Source organism: Zea mays, chromosome 2 (assembly GCF_902167145.1).
Source record: "Zea mays cultivar B73 chromosome 2, Zm-B73-REFERENCE-NAM-5.0, whole genome shotgun sequence".
Lineage (NCBI taxonomy): Eukaryota > Viridiplantae > Streptophyta > Magnoliopsida > Poales > Poaceae > Zea > Zea mays.
The window spans coordinates 228771625-228791863 of NC_050097.1; the positions used below are offsets into that span (position 1 = coordinate 228771625).

The 20239-nt window shown below is 45.0% G+C and overlaps 1 protein-coding gene across 1 annotated transcript; it reads right to left on the bottom strand.

The window, feature by feature from the left end:
• Positions 1 to 17755: 17755 nt before the first annotated feature.
• LOC100275893 (uncharacterized) lies at positions 17756 to 18666 on the bottom strand. Its single transcript, NM_001367382.1, has 2 exons — positions 18516 to 18666; positions 17756 to 18389 (listed from the first exon to the last, which is right to left on the bottom strand). The coding sequence occupies exons 1-2, from the start codon at positions 18577 to 18579 to the stop codon at positions 18046 to 18048; spliced, it is 408 nt and encodes a 135-aa protein (NP_001354311.1). The 5' UTR covers positions 18580 to 18666; the 3' UTR covers positions 17756 to 18045.
• Between the last annotated feature and the right edge of the window lie 1573 nt (positions 18667 to 20239).

Genomic DNA, 20239 nt, shown 5'->3' on the forward strand with positions numbered 1-20239 from the left:
TCATCTTGAGCTTGATCCTCATCTTGAGTTGGTGGAGATGCTTGCATTGAGGAAGATAATTGATTTTGTGCTTGTGGAGGCTCTTCGGATTCCTTAGGACACACATCCCCAATGGACATGTTTCTTAGCGCGACGCACGGAGCCTCTTCATCATCTAGCTCATCAAGATCAACTTGCTCTACTTGAGAGTCGTTAGTCTCATCAAACACGATGTCACAAGAAACCTCAACTAGTCCGTTGGACTTGTTAAATACTCTATATGCCCTTGTGTTTGAATCATAACCAAGTAAAAAGCCTTCTACAGCCTTAGGAGCAAATTTAGATTTTCTACCTCTTTTAACAAGAATAAAGCATTTGCTACCAAAGACTCTAAAATATGAAACATTGGGCTTTTTACCGGTGAGGAGTTCATATGATGTCTTCTTGAGGATTCGGTGGAGATAGAGGCGGTTGATGGCGTAGCAAGCTGTGTTGATTGCTTCCGCCCAAAACCGGTCTGAAGTCTTGTACTCATCAAGCATGGTCAGGAGATATTGCAATTTTACCAAGTCCTTTGACCAAACCTTGATTTCCATCCCTGAATGTGATAGCTCTTTGGGGATCATGGTTTTTCTCGTAGGAGGAGAACATCCTTTTCTCCCCTGTCATGTGGTTTGTGCACCCACTATCAATTATCCAACTTGAGCCCCCGGATGCATAAACCTACAAAACAAATTTAGGCCTTGTTCTTAGGTACCCAAACGGTCTTGGGTCCTTTCACATTAGAAACAAGCACCTTGGGTACCCAAACACAAGTCTTTGATCCCTTGTGTTTGGCCCCAACATATTTGGCAACTACTTTGCCTGATTTGTTAGTGAGCACATAAGAAGCATCAAAGGTCTTAAATGAAATGTCATGATCATTTGATGCAATAGGAGATTTCCTTTTAGGCAGTTTAGCACGAGTGGATTGTCTAGAACTAGATGTCTCACTCTTATACATAAAAGCATGATGAGAGCCAGAGTGAGACTTCCTACAATGAATTCTCCTAATTTTGTGTTCGAGATATCCGACAGGGTATAAAATGTAACCCTCGTTATCCTGAACCATGAGAGCCTTGCCCTTAATAAAGTTAGACAATCTTTTAGGAGGGGCATTAAGCTTGACATTGTCTCCCTGTTGGAAGCCAATGCCATCCTTAATGCCAGGGCGTATCCCACTATAGAGCATGCTTCTAGCAAATTTAAATTTTTCATTTTCTAAGTCATGCTCATTAATTTTGGCACTAAGTTGAGCTATGTGATCATTTTGTTGTTTAATTAAAGCTAGGTGATCATGAATAGCATCAACATTAATGTCTCTACATCTAGTGCAAATAGTAACATGCTCAACGGTAGATGTAGAGGGTTTGCAAATATTTAATTCAACAATCTTAGCATGTAAAATAGCATTCTCATCTCTAAGATTGGAAATAGAAGCATTGCAAACATTTTAGTCTTTAGCCGTAGCAATTAAGTTTTCATTCTCAATTTTAAGGCTAGAGAGGGATGCATTCAATTTGTCAATCTTAGCAATCAAATTAGCATTATCATTTCTAAGATTAACAATTGAATCATCACAAACATTTGATTTCTCAACCTTAGCAATTAATTTGGCATTTTCATTTCTAAGGCTAGAAATAGTGTCATGGCAAGTGCTTAGCTCACTAGTTAATTTTTCACCCTTTTCTATCTCTAGAGCATAAGCGTTTTTAGTCTTAACATGTTTTTTGTTTTCCTTAATAAGGAAGTCCTCTTGGCTATACAAGAGTTCGTCCTTCTCATGAATAGCACTAATTAATTCAATTAATTTCTCCTTTTGTTGCATGTTAATATTGGCAAAAAGAGTGAGCAAGTTATCCTCATCATCACTATAATTATCCTCATCACTAGAGGTTGCATACTTAGTGGAGGATCTTAATTTTACCTTCTTCTTCTTGCCATCCTTTGCCATGAGGCATTTGTGGCCGACGTTGGGGAAGAGAAGGCCTTTGGTGACGGCAATGTTTGCGGCGTCCTCATCGGAGGAGGAGTCGGTGGAGCTCTCGTCGGAGTCCCACTCCCGGCAAACATGGGCATCGCCGCCCTTCTTCTTGTAGTACCTCTTCTTTTCTCTTCTCTTTCCCTTCTTATCATCGCCCCTGTCACTATCACTAGACAAAGGACATTTAGCGATAAAATAACCGGGCTTACCACATTTGTAGCAAACCTTCTTGGAGCGGGGTTTGTAATCCTTCCCCTCCTTTGCTTGAGGATTTGGCGGAAGCTCTTGATGATGAGCGTTATTTCCTCGTTGTCGAGCTTGGAGGCGTCGATGGGAATCCTACTTGGGGTAGAATCCTTCTTTTCTTCTTCCGTCGCCTTGAATGCGACGGGTTGCACCTTGGGTGTTGAGGTGGCGCCTTGCTCGATGATTTTCTTGGAGCCTTTGATCATCAATTCAAAGCTCACAAATTTTCCTATCACTTCCTAGGGAGACATTAGTTTATACCTTGGATCACCACGAATTAATTGAACTTGTGTAGGGTTAAGAAAAACGAGTGATCTAAGAATAACCTTGACCATCTCATGGTCATCCCATTTTGTGCTCCTGAGGTTGCGCACTTGGTTCACCAAGGTCTTGAGCCGATTGTACAATGCTTGTGGCTCCTCCCCTTGGTGAAGCATGAATCGATCGAGCTCCCCCTCGATCGTCTCCCTCTTGGTGATCTTGGTCACCTCGTCTCCTTCGTGCACGGTCTTTAGTACATCCCAAATCTCTTTGGCGCTCTTCAACCCTTGCACCTTGTTATACTCCTCTCGACTTAGAGAGGCGAGGAGTATAGTGGTGGTTTGGGAGTTGAAGTGCCGGATTTGGGCTACCTCGTTTGAGTCATAGCCTTCATCCCCCACGGATGGTTCCTATGCACCAAACTCAACAATGTCCCAAATGCTAGCGTGGAGTGAGGTTAGATGGTGCCTCATTTTATCACTCCACATACAATAGTCTTCACCGTAAAAAATCAGTGGTTTGCCTAGTGGGACGAAAAGTAAAGGGGTGCGTTTGGAAATGCGAGGATAACGTAAGGGGATCTTACTAAACTTCTTGCGCTCATGGCGCTTAGAAGTGGCGGATGCCGGTTCCGAGCCGGAGGTGGAGGGTGACGAAGAGTCGGTCTCGTAGTAGACCACCTTCTTCATCTTCTTCTTCTTATCACCCTTCCGTTGAGACTTGATGGAGGAAGAGGATTCCTCCTTGTGCTTGTGGGTGGACTCCCTTGAGTGTGTTCTCCCCGAGCTTGCGGATTTGTCGCTGGTCCCGATCTCCCTCATGGCGGATGCTCCCGACATCACTTCGAGCGGTTAGGCTCTAATGAAGTACCGGGCTCCGATACCAATTGAAAGTCGCCTAAGGGGGGTGAATAGGCAAATCTGAAATTTATAAAGTTTAAGCACAACTATAAGCCGGGGTTAGCGTTAGAATTAAATTCGAGTCTGAAAGAGAGGGCGAAAACAAATCACAAGCAAATAAGAGCGTATGACACGGTGATTTGTTTTACCGAGGTTCGGTTCTTGCAAACCTACTCCCCGTTGAGGTGGTCACAAAGACCGGGTCTCTTTCAACCCTTCCCCTCTCTCAAACGGTCACTTAGACCGAGTGAGCCTTTCTCTTCAATCAAATGGGACACTTAGTCCACTACAAGGACCACCACAACTTGGTGTCTCTTGTTTTGATTACAAGTGAGTTGAACACAAGAATAGAGGAAGAAGAAAAGCGATCCAAGCGCAAGAGCTCAAAAGAACACAAAAGTCTCTCTCTCTAGTCACTAATTTGTTTGGAGTGATTCCGGATTTGGGAGAGGATTTGATCTCTTTGTTTGTGTCTTGGAATGAAGTCTAGAGCTTCTTGTATGAGGTTTGATGGCTGAAAACTTGGATGCATTGAAGTGTGGTGGTTGGGGGGTATTTATAGCCCCAACCACCAAAATGACCGTTGGTGAAGGCTTCTGTCGTATGGCGCACCGAACAGTCCGGTGCGCCAGCCACGTCACCAGGCCGTTGGGTTCCGACCGTTGGAGCTTCTGACAACGGGGCCACCGGACAATCCGGTGGTGCACCGGACAGTCACTATTCACTGTCCGGTGCGCCTTCTGTGCCTGCTCTAACTTCTGCGCGCGCAGGCGCGCACTGTAGCATTTCACTGTTCCTTTGCAGACGACTGTTGGCGCGAGTAGCCGTTGCTCCGCTGGCACACCGAACAGTCCGGTGAATTATAGCGGAGCGGCCTCCCCGAATTCCTGAAGGTGGCAAGTTTGGAGTTGAGCTCCCTGGTGCACCGGACACTGTCCGGTGGTGCATCGGACAGTCCGGTGCGCCAGACCAGGGCTGCCTTTGGGTTGTCTTTTGCTCTTTTTATTTGAACCCTTTCTTGGACTTTTTATTGGTTTGTGTTGAACCTTTGGCACCTGTAAAACTTATGATCTAGAGAAAACTAGTTAGTACATTTATTTGTGTTGGACAATTCAACCACCAAAATCATTTAGGAAAAGGTGTGACCCTATTTCCCTTTCACGAGGGTATGTTCATGCGTTGGTAGCGCCTCACTGCCCTACGCACGACCATAAAATTATCTTGAATAGACCTTTTCTTGATGAACGCGGTTTGGCAGGGTGAGACGATTTCATGCATATGTGGCGCTAATCGGAGAGCAAGAGTCTTGGTGATGATTTTGACAAAGGAGTGAATGAGGCTAATCGGTCTAAAATCACCAACTGCCTCCGCTCCCTCCTTTTTAGGAAATAGAATAATATTTGCCGAGTTGATGAGCTGTAGGTTCATGCACCGAAGGTTGTGAAATGCCTTAACTGCCTCCATCACATCGTGCTTGATTATGTCCCAACAAGATTTAAAGAAGGTCCCCATAAAACCATCGGGACTAGGAGCCTTATCAGCCGACAGAAGGTCAATACTTTTTTTTTCATTTCTGCTTCAGTAAAAGGCATGTCAAGGGAGGACAAATTGTATCGCTGAGAGTTGAAGATGCCATAACTAATCTCCACTTACCTAGGTTGAGGACGTTGCATAGTGCTTTGGAAAAAAACTTTGGACCTCCAGAGACTTGTCTCATGCGTGACAACCCAACCATGCTCTTTCTTAAGTTTTTGGATGAAATTCTTACGCCTTCTAGAACTTGCTCTCCGATGAAAAATTTTGGTATTGGCATCTCCTAACTTAAGGGTGGTTAAGCGCGAATTTTGCCTTCTCCGAGCTCTCTCCACAACCGCCAACCCGATAATACATTGTTTCAGCTTATTTCTTAGACTCGATTCAATGGGGGATAGCTGCCTATTTTCTTGTGCTAAATTGAGTCTAAGGATGACTTCTAGAGCCATATGCAGATAGAGCCTTGCATATAGAATGATTTTATTATTCCACTAGTGTAGCACAGCTATCGTGTTTTGCAATTTGTGGTAGAGCCTATGGAATGGCTCATGATGAACCGATGGCTCCGTCCATGCTGCCTGGACCACTTGCTTGAACCCCGACAGCTTGGCCCAAAAGTTCTCAAACCGGAAGGGACGAGGTCGTCTTGGGCTGGTTTGATTTGAGATGGGGAGAGGAAAGTGGTCCGATAGCTAAGAAGACAAGGCTTGCAGCCCGTGACTACCGAAAAGACCCTCCCATTCACTGTTGCAATAATATTCTATCAAGCCTGACCAACGTTGGGCGTCCCATTTCATTGCTCCAAGTGAATTTCCTATTCTGTAAGTGTAATTCTTTGAGTTCACACTCATCTATTACCTGTCTAAATTGATTCATGAGCCACAGGTTAAGATGGTTGTTATTTTTGTCCCTTGCTTTGTATATGCAGTTGAAGTCTCCTAGAATGAGCCATGGTGTTCCCAACTGAGGCTTGAGATCTTGCAGTTCGTGTAGGAACACAGTCTTGTTACCGTTTCTCGTAGGCCCATACACCATGGTGAGGAGGAATGCGACGTTCGATTCCTTCATGTGAACATGAGATGAGATGTGATACTCACCCTTGGTATAGTTAACAAGCTCCATAAAGTCACCGTTCCACAGAAAAATGCCACCACGGGTACCACTAAAGCCACCAACAGGTTTGAAATAGAACATGTCCAACTTAGGTCCTCCCAATGAGGCTGCTAAGAATTGGTCAACAAAAATCAGTTTGGTCTCTTGCAAGCAAACCAGATGACAAGTAGTTGTGGCTATTGTCTCATGGACGGTTTCACGTCGTGCAACATTATTTAAACCACAGACATTCCAACAAAGAATTTCTAAATTGACCCCTGCCATTAGGAAAGGAAGGAATCCCGCCTGACAACAAAACAATAGTTGCATGAAGAAGGAAATGCCTTCACATTACCCTTAATCCGTGTTCTTAGCAACACACGATAGGAATTTAGCAAAGCAACAACATCAAACATTCCCCAGACTATAGCAAACGCAACAAAATAACAGTAGCTGCATGAAGAAGGAAGTGCCTTCACATTACCCATAAATTGGAGTCTTAGCAATACACAACAGTAACTAGGAAGGCCACACAACCCATCATCAGCACACCATCCACAATCTGTAGCAAACGCAGCAGACAGACAACAGCTACAAGAAGAAGGAAGTGCCATCTTAGCACCCATAATTTAGAGTCTAAGCCATACAGAACATGAATTAAGAAGCTTGCTACTAGTGACATGGGTTGAGCTGGGGAGCGCAACCCTCAGTTCTACTATAGCCAACTTAAACATAGTTTCAATAGAGGAGACACAATAAAGTGGCACTGCACAGATCAAGCAGCCACCAGCAGGCTTGAGCAGGCATTGAGCCTGGCCTCTTCCTGCAACTCTGCCACACTCTCTTGGCTTTCTGCAATGCTATCCCTAGCGACTTTCATCAGTGCCTCACGAGCTCTGCATCAACAACATCCAGGTTGAAGAGGGATTCTAAGGCAGCAGTCACCTCCTTTGGCAGTGGCCCTTTGAAGAGAGTGGAGAATTTCTGCAAAGCAAAATCAAAAGTCAACAGATCATCAGTTTTTAGAAGTCCAAGCTTGCGACATAAATTTTGTTGTGTGCGTATCATAGCAGGCATTGGCTTAGTAGCAGTGATTCTTGCACTTCGACGTACCGCGGAGACGTTGAAGACGCGTGGACGGTTGTTTCAAACAGTCGGCGCATCGGTCGGCTCCACAGCTTCAAGTACGGCTGCATATGGCGGGACGAAGATGGTCTTGAGAATGGAGTCATCGCTCGCTGTCGATGTGGCTGCTGCCACCCCCTCTACAATAGTGGGCGAGGATAGCCCCCACTGCCCGACACCTGCTGCAGCGCATCCTCTGTGCCATGCAACAGGGGGAACTGAACCCTCCTTGCACTGGCAGCAAGGATTCCAGGATGCGGCTGAAAACCCGCGACACGTCTACTAGGCCGTGTGTAGCAGCAACCTCTAAGGGAGCGGAGAGTGCACCCGACCAGGCTTCGTTCCCCTCAGTGCCTGCCGAGGTTGTGTTGCGGCGCCAGCGATACAGACAACCTGAACGGAAGTGGCTCTTCAGTTTTGGATATGGTGGTGGAGACTTGTCCTTCCTTTTCAGTTCAGTTGTAGTTGGGTTTGAGCTTGTCAGCGCCCGACACGTTGGAGTTTCATCCTAGCGTGCACGGTGTCGGCGTGGTTCTGAGCACGTAGCATCATGACCCAATAATCGACGTGGATGACCCTCATGGTTCCGTACACATGTCGCCTACTGCTCATTAACGCTTACTGCGTCATACGCCCTCCCATTCTGTAGCCACAGTCGCGATGGTGCTCACGGCGTGATTCCGACCGCTCCCGCTCCTTGGGTGTGCACGAGAGGCTCCGGAATACTCAAGAGATCCAACTGCTCCCTCTAGTGATGTGGCGCCCATGCAGTCGTTGTCATAGCTGTCGTCGTCTCGGTGGCCGTTGTTGTTGTAGTGTGGTGGAGTCGGGTCGTGGCGGTCCCAAGGCCCGCTCTCCCCATCAACTATGCCGAGCTACCAGCTGTAGGCATAGGGAGCAGCGTGGCCCCCTCTGCCTGCTGGGTCCTCCACCAAGTCTAGGTGCACGATGACGCAGAAAGTTAAGCCGTTGCGGGACGCTGGTGGCACATATCCTTCATATACTAGCGTTGTCCTGCCAACAATGGTCAACCAAGTTAACTTTGGGATATTGGACGGATCCACTGTCCAGGCACAGAGATTCAGCGTTCGCGCGTCCTCCTTCCTCAGGGACTGCTCTTCAACATAGTCCAGGATACAACTTCTTGTCACTGCTCTCTTGGCGATGTTCTCATTCCAGGCGTGGAGAGGAATACCCTCTGGACATAGGCAAACATGGTACTGAAAGTCATCGTGGTCACCATGTGTTGGAAGCTGCCACTGTCGGAAGCGGAAGTCGATGTTGCTGTCACACCCGGGTTTCGGGGGCACCAAGCCCCGGGCGCGAACATAATCACTAAGTGTGCTGAGACCAAGTCTTACACATATGATGACTCATGGTACAGAAATGAATGTCACAACATTAATATATAACGGAGTTCTGTACAAAATAGTTAAATAATTACATCATATGAAGACAACGATCGAGCAACCAAAGTTGACTCGGAGACGACGACCTAGACCTCTCATGAACTCATCACAACATCCTCCATGCACCTCATCCTGCGGTACCTGTTCTTGACCTGTGGGGCTTGTGAGACAGCAAGGGTGAGCTCACAGAGTCACATACGTTCATCGCTTAACAAGTTATGGGGAATAATGTGCATAAACTCACCAAAGGCGGGAGCTCATGTGAAGTGTAAGGCTTACCAAAGAGGATGGTTAAAGCTGAGCATTGCTTTTAAAGTTGGTCAAAATTTTATTAGCAATTACTAAGTATAAGTATATACCAACCCAAATAAGTAATATATCAAAATTGGTATCAACACCCGCGATGCAATGCATATGACAAATTAAGTTTAGTTCCATAAATTACTCATGTGAGGGTTCGAGCTGCTCATGACCGTGAGCACGGCTGAAATATCAGTTTTATACTCTATAGAGGTTGCACATCTTTACCCACAAGTCATGTTACCCATCTGCGAAGGGGTCATGAATCCCATACATCTCTACCAAGGAGGCGAGGCAGGGTAACACTACGAGGCCTTTACAAAGTTCCACTAGCTTCAGAAAACCCGATACAGTTTCTAGGAAGCTCCAATGCAAGGATCCCTCGCCTAACCGCCATCGCAACAAAATCAACCCAAGGACCTCCCTACATTGACCACTCCCCTACTGCCCTTGCCCTTTTCGGGTAAGGTAGTCATCCACTAGCTTTCCTAATTAGCCAACCAATGGCGTCCCATACCACCCTTGTGGTAGCACTGTTTTTCCGGGTGGTCGCTCCATGTTCCAATTAACAATATGATCTTATCATGAATAATAATTAAACAACAATATAATTGGAACATGATCATAATGAAATATTGGTTTCCCAAAACCAGGTAGAGCAACAACAAATCTACCCAATAATTTATCAGTTTGCAAGGCAGGGAATAATTAATGCTAGGGAAACCTATTAGGGCCCATCAAATTAACCTAAGCATGTCACAGTGATTAATAGTGAATATTATTAGGTAAAAAGGAGTGATCAATGACACAACTTGACTTAAACTCGAGATAACCTTGTTGTCCAGATGTTGCCTAAAAGTTGGGTGTTAGGTTCCTCGTCACCTCACCTCTACTCATAACAATACATAAAATCAAGCAAATAATGGACATAGTAACATTACACCAAAGCATAAGAATAATCTGTGTAGGAATATTCTACACGTCGTTACGAGGTCATAGGTTCAAGAATTACTAAATTCGGAGTTAAAATGAAAAACTTATGAATAAAACGACATTTTAGGCATCTAATAGATGAGACCTAACAGATATTGCATTTAAACTAGGCAGATATTAAATTCAAATATTTCGGTTGGTATTAATTACTTTAACAATTATTTATAAAATACGTAGGTTAGAACTATAAATTAGATTAACTAGATTGTTTAGCTAATTAACATTAATCAAATAAATTATTAATTAATTATCTAAAACATGTGGTATGATAAACAATGGCACTGCTATGTACGCAAAATTAATATGAACCTAACACAACTTGAATAAACTAAAACCAATAATTTGACCCAGAAGATATCGTATTTTTAATAAATTAGTAGGGCTACATAAAAATAGATGACATGACGCGATCTGATTGGTTAGATATGTTTGTTAAAGGTGAAACATGTTTGCTTATAAATACATGACCTAGCTGATGCAAACTTATCAGGATTACACCTTCTGTAAAATTTATGCTGCATGGCAGTCTTGCATGTAAAAGAACCTATGGTGTTGGTTATCTATTAGGCAGGATGCGTCAAGCCTATTTTTTGGAAAGACCTCTAACATACCACTAACTTACCTTACAATCAAGCCCTTCAATCTCGCGTTGCTGCTGGTCATCTTGGTTTTTTAACAATGAACTGGAGATCTGATCGACTAATCGGAAGCACGGTGACCAAACTCTCGCTGAGATGGTCACGACGATATTCTGGGCTACCCCGAAAGATGAACGGACAGTGAGAAATTGCTCGCCGAAGTTGTCGGTAGAGTTGGGGAGGACCTCGAACTTCGATGAGCTGGTCATAGCGGCTTTCCTCGGCAACGACGACTAGGGATGAAAACAAACGGGAACGGACGGGAAACTACCTCTCCCATTTCCGTTACCATTTTTTTTACCGAAAACGGGAGCGGGAACAAAAAAGACGGTAACGAAAATGGTTACGAAATATATGGGTATACGAAAACGAACGAATATTCACCAAAAACGAACGGTAACCGGACATTAGCCGAAACAACTACATGCACACAGCGGTGACAGCACACAAACAGCCTTGAGGACTTTACAAATGACAACAGTCAGCGGTTGCACACGGATTTAAATACACATAGGCACTAAGGCACACAGGTGCAGAGCTGCTGCTGCTCCATACAATAGTTTGATACAAAAGTTTAACAAAAGTTTATGGTTCATCACACACAGTACACAAGATATATCAAGGTTCATGGTGCAGAACTGCTACTGCTCCATACAATAGTTTGATCACACACCGCACACAAAATACAAGAGCTGCTGCTGCTCCATACAATGTATCTAAAGTTTACAAACATATTTCCAAGAATTAAGCACCATAACTAGTGGCAGACTCACAGTTAAAGCTCACCATAATCATTCATGACATCGAGATCACTATCAGCATCTTGTTCCTACAAGTTTGCAGAACCAATAAGCCTAAAGCCATAGATCAGTAAAGTAACAAAGAGTTCTACAAATAATATGGAAAATGGTTGCATACCTCAAAATCCATATGAATTGTTTCCGAAGGTTTTAGATAAGTCAAAATAGAATGAATAATTACTGAATCTGATAATACAAAAGAAAAAGACATATGCATGAGTATACAACATAATAAAATTGAAGTTCAACATATTAAAAAATGGGTACCTTTTCTTGATGCACGAATCCAATCTTTAGTGCATATAAGTGCTTGTACCATCTCAGGGTCAAGGCGATTGCGATATGGATCAACAACCCGGCCAGCAGCACTGAAGGTAGACTCTGAAGCAACCGTTGACACTTGTATAGACATCACATCACGAGCAATTTGTGAGAGAATAGGGTACTTATCTGTGTTGTTCTTCCAAAAAGCTAAAATATCAAATGGATCTTGCTTTAGAAGTGGTTCTGCCATGTATTTGTCCAATTCATTTAAATCATTTGTACTAGGCCCAACATCATCATACAAGAAACTCTCAAGTGCAACATTCTTCTTTTTAGCTAATGGTTCTGTTGGGTTGACATGTTGGTTTGCATTCATATCTTTGTTTGAAGGTTTTGATCTTGCATAAAATAGAAATAGGTTCTTCATAGCAGCAACTAACTCATCAAGACAGACATCATAGTAGTCACCATAGAACTTTTTCATGTAGAATTCAGCAAGCTTCTTCTTATACCTAGGATCAAGAAAGCATGCTAGTGCAAGACTCAAACTAGAACAACTCCAATATTTCTCAAACTTGTCACTCATAGATATTGCCATTGTTCTAATTGTCAAATCTTCATCCACACACCATTCATCAAGCAGTTCCTTTATTTCACAGAAACCTCTATAGAATAGATTTGCAGTTGGATATAAAGTTCCGGATAGTAACTCGGTAAGATCATAAAAATTTTGCAAGCACTGGAAAACTTTTGCAGCCATGCCCCATTCACTATCAGAAGGACAAATGTTGTTATACTTTTGACGGTTTGCTGTTTTAGCCTAATGAAAGTTGCTTTGTAGTGCAAGGCATCCCTAAGCATCAAATAGGTTGAATTCCACCTAGTTGAAACATCAAGTTGTATGCCCTTCGATGTATCTAAACCACATTCGGTAGCACGCTTCATGAGTTCCTCCCATTGTAAGGGAAAACCCTTAACAGTGAGGACCAATGCTTTAATTTTTTGTAGTGCTTTCGAAATGACAGCCATCCCATCTCTAGCAACCAAGTTAAGTACATGGCATGCGCATCTAACATGGAAAAAATGCCATCGCAAACCAAAGCAGTCCCATTCTCTCTAAGGTCATCAATATATCGTTGACTGCAACTAAGTTGCTAGATGCATTGTCCAAAGTCAAAGAAAACATTTTTTCTCAACAAACCAGTTAACCATGACTTCAGTAAAGGACTCAGCCAACTTATGCCCGGTGTGCCAACCATCTACATGAAAGAAACCCACTATTCTCTTTTGAATGTGCCACTCATCATCTAGCCAATGTATGGTGACACACATGTACCCTTTGTTTTGACATGATGTCCACATATCCATAGTTGCACTAAAGTGACAAGGAACTGTTTTCAAATGTGCATACAACTCGTCCCTTTCAAGTACATATATATCCAATATGTCCTTTCTAGCAGTTACTCTAGACTTCAATGGAAAGCTAGGGCGCAAGGATTTAATGAATTCAACAAAGTAATCATGCTCAACAATATTAAATGGGTACTCATGCATGATTATTGCCAAATAAATTTTTTTGACACTATCATCCTGATCATACCTGAAAGGCTTAATAGTAGTTATATCTTTCCCATCCTTTTCTAAACTGAGTTGTAGCTGCCCTTTCACAATCTTGTGAGCTGACTTCAAATGATTGCTAAACCCAGTAGTGCCATGGTTGCATTCAGCCCTATACTTTACCTTACATCTTGCAAAGTTGCAGTGCCCCCACACTTGTTCATACTTTTTCCATTCTCCACAATGACCACATTCTTCTCGGTAAAGTATTCCCAGACCCAAGATGTGCATCTTTTGTGTCTTTTTTGATTGTTACCACCTACATGTCCCTCATCGTCCTCCTTGTCATCATCGATACTCACAATACCAGTAGCAAGCGCTATTACTTGTGTGTTAGTACCATCAATCCCTGGTTCAAGTGGTAAACGAGCAGTAGCATCACCATCTGTAACACTCTTTGCTCCTACAGACGAAGACCCTGGAATCCCCTGACTGTCACTTGCACATAATGTCCTCTTAGTCCCTAAAAAATAAAAAAAAACAATATATTGTATGAATTTGTTTGTAAATACAAACAAGTAAACCAGTAATAGTTTAGTGTCACTACCAACCAGTACCTTAAATGGAATTGGCACCACTGGTGCTATCTTTCCCAGAAGATGGCAGCGATGGAGGTTCAGGCAAGAAACTAGAAATACCTAGTTGCTTCTCGGGTGGCATGGATTTGGCACGGGGACGACATCCCTTGCCTCCATTGTTTGACATCGTCACGGATCACAATCAGTATTTCCTAACTGGAGCAAATGAGCAGTGACTCAGTGAGCAACAAAAAATATATCAGTATCAGCTATGGGCATCAGGGCACCGAATACTTTGTGTTGCACTTTCGGTCCACGCGAGGGCGAGGCTCGGCCACCCGTGCGATGCGTGCACGCACACCTGGACCTGGCAGAAACCGAATCAAAAGGAGACGAACAGTGGCCGAGAACCGAATACTTTGAGCTTGTGTACAGACAACTACTAGGCGAGGCGAGTGCGAGCGACAAGCCGTGAGCCTACCAGATTTGGAGCTATCAGTATCAGCTATGGGCATCAGGGCATGGCAGATTGGCAGTATACCTGATTTAGAGCTGACGAGCTGGCGTGCCGATGTGCCGTCCGCCACAGGGACAACCGGAGAAGTCGAGCAGCAGCCAGCAGATTTGTCCACCGCAGCCCGCAGGGAGAACCGGAGACGCAGAGTCCTGCCGGCTGCTGCAGACCGCAGTGCCAACTGCCATGATGCCGCCGCCCGCCGCACACCCAAAGGCCAAAGCCAAAGTCTGTCCATCTCCTATTGTTGAATCATAGGTATGTTAGGGTTACGGTCTTAGGGAGTTAGGGATAGCCGGACAACGGGACAATGCACATGAAATTCCCTACCTGGGCTATGGGCCAAGAATTCATGGCTCATGGGCTTTGACGTTCACGGAATAAAACGGGAAATTCCTGATAGAATATGGGATACCGTAAATACGGGCGGGTAACACCTCAAACCGTTTTCGGACCCGTTCCCGGATATACCTAACCTGGTTTCCATATCGTTTTCACATTTTCCCGAGAAAACGAAAACAGACGGTTCTAAATGGGAATACGGAACGGGACGGTATAATTCCTGTTCGTTTTCATCCCTAACGACTCCTGGATCCTCTCGGTAGACGTACACTCATCTCTTCAATTCGCGGTGACATAAGACAGATGAGGATCGGGCTCAGGCTATATAGCCGTGAGGGATAGGCTAGGAAAGCAACGACCAGGGATTAAATAGCTGGCGCAACAAACTTTAGCTCGTTACGAAAGGCGGTTCGTCGATCAACGTTTGGGAGGAATACGCCACGAGTAGAGATGGCAACGAGGACCCGATCCTCGATTCCCCGCGGGGAATTCCCCTGTTAGGGGACAGGTATGAGACTAATTTAGTCCCCACGAGGATCTAAATGGGAAAAATTTAATCCCCATCTGGTTCGCGGGGACGGGGATGAGGAACCATCCCCCGTCCCCGTTCCCCGTGTACCCGTCTATGAAACTTTTTTATCCAAGTTAGTCAATTTATTTGTTAAAATTATAGTAAAAACTCAGTACATGACGTCTTATAAAATAGCAAACTAAACTCTAAAGTAGATGTCTCTTGTAATTTTCAATCTTGTTTGTTAAATTTGTATTAATTTGATACAATCAATTTAAATTTATCTTTAAATATTGTATTTCTAGCGGGGACAGATTTCCCGTGGGGTTCCCCACGGGGATAAATTTCACGAGACCCCGACGAGGACGGGGATGAGAGAAAAAACTCCCACGTGAGTGTTCTCGTGGACAGGGACGGAGAATTTTTCTCCCCGCGGGGACCGGGATGGGGAGTCATTCCCCGATGGGGAAATCCGGGTTGCCATCTCTAGCCGCGAGGTTGTTACACTACACAGCAGAAGGATCTGCTCGATTGGCCTCATGTGCCAGTGACTATCGAGGCAAGAATTAGGTTACGTCATGATGCCATGGCTTAGCAAGACGTGGGTTTGAGGCAAGGGAATAAACAAATGAAGATAAGAAAGAAAAAATTAAAGAAAAGGGATGTGGGTTGACAGCAGGTACTGGGGATGGGCTGAGAGGGGATTCGGCCGACCGGTTAATCTCTTTCTCTGTCTTTTTTCCTTTTCTGTTTTCTCATTTCTTTTTTCTAGATTTATAATTCACATTTGATATTCAAATCGAACTGAAATACAAATGCAGAACTCAAAAAAATCTCAGCATGAGATGCAAGGTTCATTTTATCTATCTATATTATTTTCTCCTTTTAAACAAATGCTTCAAATAGGTGAGGCATACACACTAATGCTACTAAAATTACTCTTTGAATGCACAAGCTAATTCAAATTTCATTCAAATATTAAATAATTATTATTTATTTACATTATTAGGAAATAAACTCTTAATGTATCATTTTTTAAGAGATACCCTATTTTAAATCTTTTTAGAGAATATTTCAAAGGTTTTTATTGAATCTTTTAATCTCTTCTTAGAAAAATCATTTTTTATAAAACTTGAGAGAACATTTTTTTTCTTCTAAATTTCCAAAATAAGAATTTCAGGTGTTACAGCTGCCATATTTGAAGTATCTTTGCGCCACCGCCGCATCCCTATGGTGACGGTGCTTGAAGGTGTTGAAGAAGTCTTCTAGGTAATGCTCTGCCACCTTGATGTCGTTTGCACGCATGCGAAACCGGTAACAGAACGCCCTCTCGACCGTGCGGAGGCTTGTCTCGGGTCGGACTCTCTCGAGCCAGGCCACCACGGCATGGGTGCTCAGACTGTCCAGCTCCTGGTCCATCTCCTAGGAGGAGCCTGCCACAGCGAATGTCTCCTTCGGACGGGAGTCTGGGTCGCCGGGCTTCACCATGACGGTCTGCAGTCTGCACAAGTGGTGGGAAGCAGGGGTCGTCGAGATGTGGGGGTGGAGTGGTTGGTGTGCTGCTGCTTATGCTCCTCTGATAGCACTGCTGAGCCTTATGACCTGAACCTCGACACTTGAGGCATGTCAGAGGATCCCTGCAATCTGCAACAAAGTGGCCTCTGGACAAACAGCGCATGCATTTACCTCTCAAGCATGCCATCAATTCCTCCCTGTCCGGGGAGCGCAGCGCGGAGTGCCGGGTTGTTGGGAGGCTTGAATGCGCAGGTCTGTTGACCCTCTGGCGACGCTTGTATCGGACCGTTGTCCATCCATCCAACTCGTCTTCAATAGGTTTACCCAGGCTAGCACTCAGCGGCGCCTCGTACAGGAGACTTGAATGCTGCCTCAACGTGGAAAGGTCACCGGTCGGATCAAAGCGATTCATAGTGATAGAGGATCTCAAGGGCACACGACGGAATTACTGTTGCGGGAGTGGCTGAGGGATGTAGTAGAGATTTTGAATCGAACTTGCTTGGCGAGGGAGCCAGCCCTGGCCGGCGCTGAGACAGCGGATTTGAGGCCGGAACGTGCCATGGCTGACAGCTTCGCCGGCAAGGTGGGGAGCTGGGGAGCATGACTAGGACACGAGGCATGGGGCGAGACGGGGCGCGGGCGGTAGCTTGTGGACTGATCTATCGACCTATGCGGTTGTTTGAGGCTGGAAGCCGAGCGGAAGCAAGAGAGATTGGCGGCGGCACCGGAGATAGTTGTGCTCGCCATAGGAGGCCTCTCCCTGCTCTTTGTGATTTTTCACTCGTTTGTTCAAATACTGTAGTGGAGTATTTGGTTGTCGATAATATATAAGTTATGAGAATCCTTTTGATTTGCCGCCGCCAGTAAAAGTTAAAGGTATATGGAACAATCATATAGAGTATTGCATGCGTTTCATTAGTTGAACTTAAGATGATAATGTGATGATGAAATTTAGGCTGAATCTAAATTTTATCTTGTTCATTAAACGATCCGTTAAGTTCTAAAGTAGCTACAATTTAGTAGATATAGTGCATTATTTGAATAAAACTAAACATGGCCTTCGTCGAACTTAAGAAGATATTGAGATGATAAAATCTAGACCCAAGCTAAATTTATTCTAGTTCATTAGTTGACGTGTTTAGTTTTAAATTAGCTAAAATTAGTGGATAATGATGATTAGCTGAACGAAATTAAACAGGGCCTTCGTCGAACTCGATCAACACCTTGTATCTATCTCCCAGTCTAAACTCACCGTACATCTCTCTCAGTCTCTGAACATACTGAAATAAACACTATACTTTTAATCCACTAGAACACGTACTCTGTATATATACGAAGGATGGCAGTCTATAAGCTAGCCACCCAGCTGAAGAAAACACCCAGCAGGCCGGGAAACACATGTTGAGCTTTTATAAGATACAGTAAGGGCACCAATCCATGCATGGTACGGTCGGTCCTCCTCGTAGCTAGCACTGGCCGTCGTCGTCGACCTCCAAGCTCCTCGGAGTCATCTGGAAGAAATGGTCCCAGGCGTACTGGAAGCTGACGGCGGCCATACTCGCGATCGGCTCGCCGCCGTTCACCAGGTAGACGCCGCTGCCGCCGCCGCCGCCGTCGGCACGGAAGGCGGCCTGGTCCACGTCCACCGTGGTCGCGAAGCCCCCGCCGTCGAGGCGCACGTTCCTGACGGCGCATGGGCACCGGTTCTTCACCTCCACCGAGAAGATGGTGTCTCCCCAGGGTACCGTCGCGCCGGAGTTGACGGTGTCCACCGCGATGCTCGACGTGTTGCATCGCTCGCCATTCGCTCCTGACGATGGTCATGTAATATTTGTTATATATATATAATTAATGTACGTGGAGACTACTTTGATTGGTTGATAAATAACACAACCAGCTTGTACAACTGTGAGCGAGGATTACCGACCGTACGTACCTATCACAAAGATGGTGAAGAACATGACAGCGAGGACCGGCTGAAGCTTGTGAGAAGTGGCCATATGTTCAATTCCTTTGTGCTTCCTTTAGCTAGGATAGGAGACTTACGTCGTCTTCTGCTTGCCTTGTATTGGCTGAGTCTTGGTGATGTCTCTAACTCTAACAACGTTCTGTTTTATAGACCTCGCGGCAAGGCTCTACCGATTCGAAGGGAGGAGTCCGTACATCTGAATTTTAAGTGCTAGCTAGTTGCATATAAAAATGGCTTCAATTCCTTTCCTTAACAGCTAAGGAGATCCATGCATGCATATATATTGCGATACATGACATTGGAAGCAGCAAAAGCGACAGACGAAAAAAATGTGACATGCGTGATGTTTAGTTCCTTGCTTGCAGCTCACTTTTGGTGAAAGTTAGTCTTGTCCTGAGGGATTTTAAAAATACCAGATCTTCGTTTGAACTATAGGCGTCGTCGTCGTGTAAACGAACTCTTCATTATTCATTTTTTTTGCAGTTTCTACTCAGTCAGCTCATTCATTTTTATCGTGCCTCATCACCATTGTTTTTTCTAACAAATCAAATGGACGATGTACAAGTATTTCATACAAAGGCAACCAAAGAAAATCATTTGGTCGAACTAGTCCATCAGTATGTGCTTTTGTACCGGATAGCTACACCATTGAAAAACATCAGTATAGAAGTTTGTTTAGTTTTTAGCACCAACAAGTAGTTAAAGTTTCCCTAATACACTACCGGAACCGACGGCTTTGCCGAGTGACTGAAGCACTCGGCAAAACCTTAAAAACACGAGTGTCGCACTCGGCAAAGAGTGATCGGCACACAGTATATCGGCAAAGCCTTTTTTGCCGAGTACTTTTTCTCGGGCACTCGGCAAAGTGATTTGCCGAGTGCCAGATAACACTCGGCAAAGAAAAGCAGCCGTTACGGCGCCGGGTGACGGAGACGACGTCTTTGCCGAGTGTCTGCCTAACATCACTCGGCAAAGAATCTGCCAGAGAGGTCCCCATGTGTTTGACACCAAAATGAGCCGGCGGACTGTCCGGCCCTGAGGCCGGACGGTCCGCGGTCCGGACGGTCCGCGCGTGCGGAGAGCAGATTAGGGTTCCGAGTTTTGTGCTATGGTTGTTAGCTAAAATCGCGGGATAAGCTCGGGAATTAGTTTGTAAAGGGTCCAGCCCCCCTCCTCTATAAATAGAGAGGTATACGGCCGATTTGTAATCATCAATCGAATCAATACAACTTCTATTTCGCATTTTATCTTAGGAGTAGTTCTAGTTTAGCCCTAGTTTAGCCTTCCAATCCCCAAATTCTTCGCCTCTCTTCGACTCTATGCCGATTAGAGGAGTCTAGGTCGGCCGGCCCGAGCCTAGACAACCCCTAGGATCTCTCCTCCCCGACGGGGTCCCTCCCGGGAGCGAGATCCAGGCGCCGCCGGTGATCTTCCGCCGCCCCTGCGCACGCGCGGACCGTCCGGCCCCAGGGCGCGGACCGTCCGGCCGTCAGGCAGGAAACCCTAGCCCCTGTACTAGGTCGCGGACCGTCCGGCCCCAGGCCGCGGACCGTCCGCGCCTGACCAGAGAGCACCGCCGCCGGTTCTTCTTGAGTATTTGGCGCCCCAAAAAAGCGTCAACATACTTTTTGGCGACTCCGCTGGGGACAACACATATAGACCTATCAAATCGGCCCTCAATGGCCGATTCA

Bases quoted from the DNA above. Each gene is read 5' to 3' on its own strand.
- LOC100275893 (NM_001367382.1), bottom strand. From the start codon at position 18,579: ATGGCCACTTCTCACAAGCTTCAGCCGGTCCTCGCTGTCATGTTCTTC. The intron at 18,390-18,515 runs GTACGTACGGTC...GACCATCGTCAG, and splicing joins CTTCACCATCTTTGTGATAG to GAGCGAATGGCGAGCGATGC.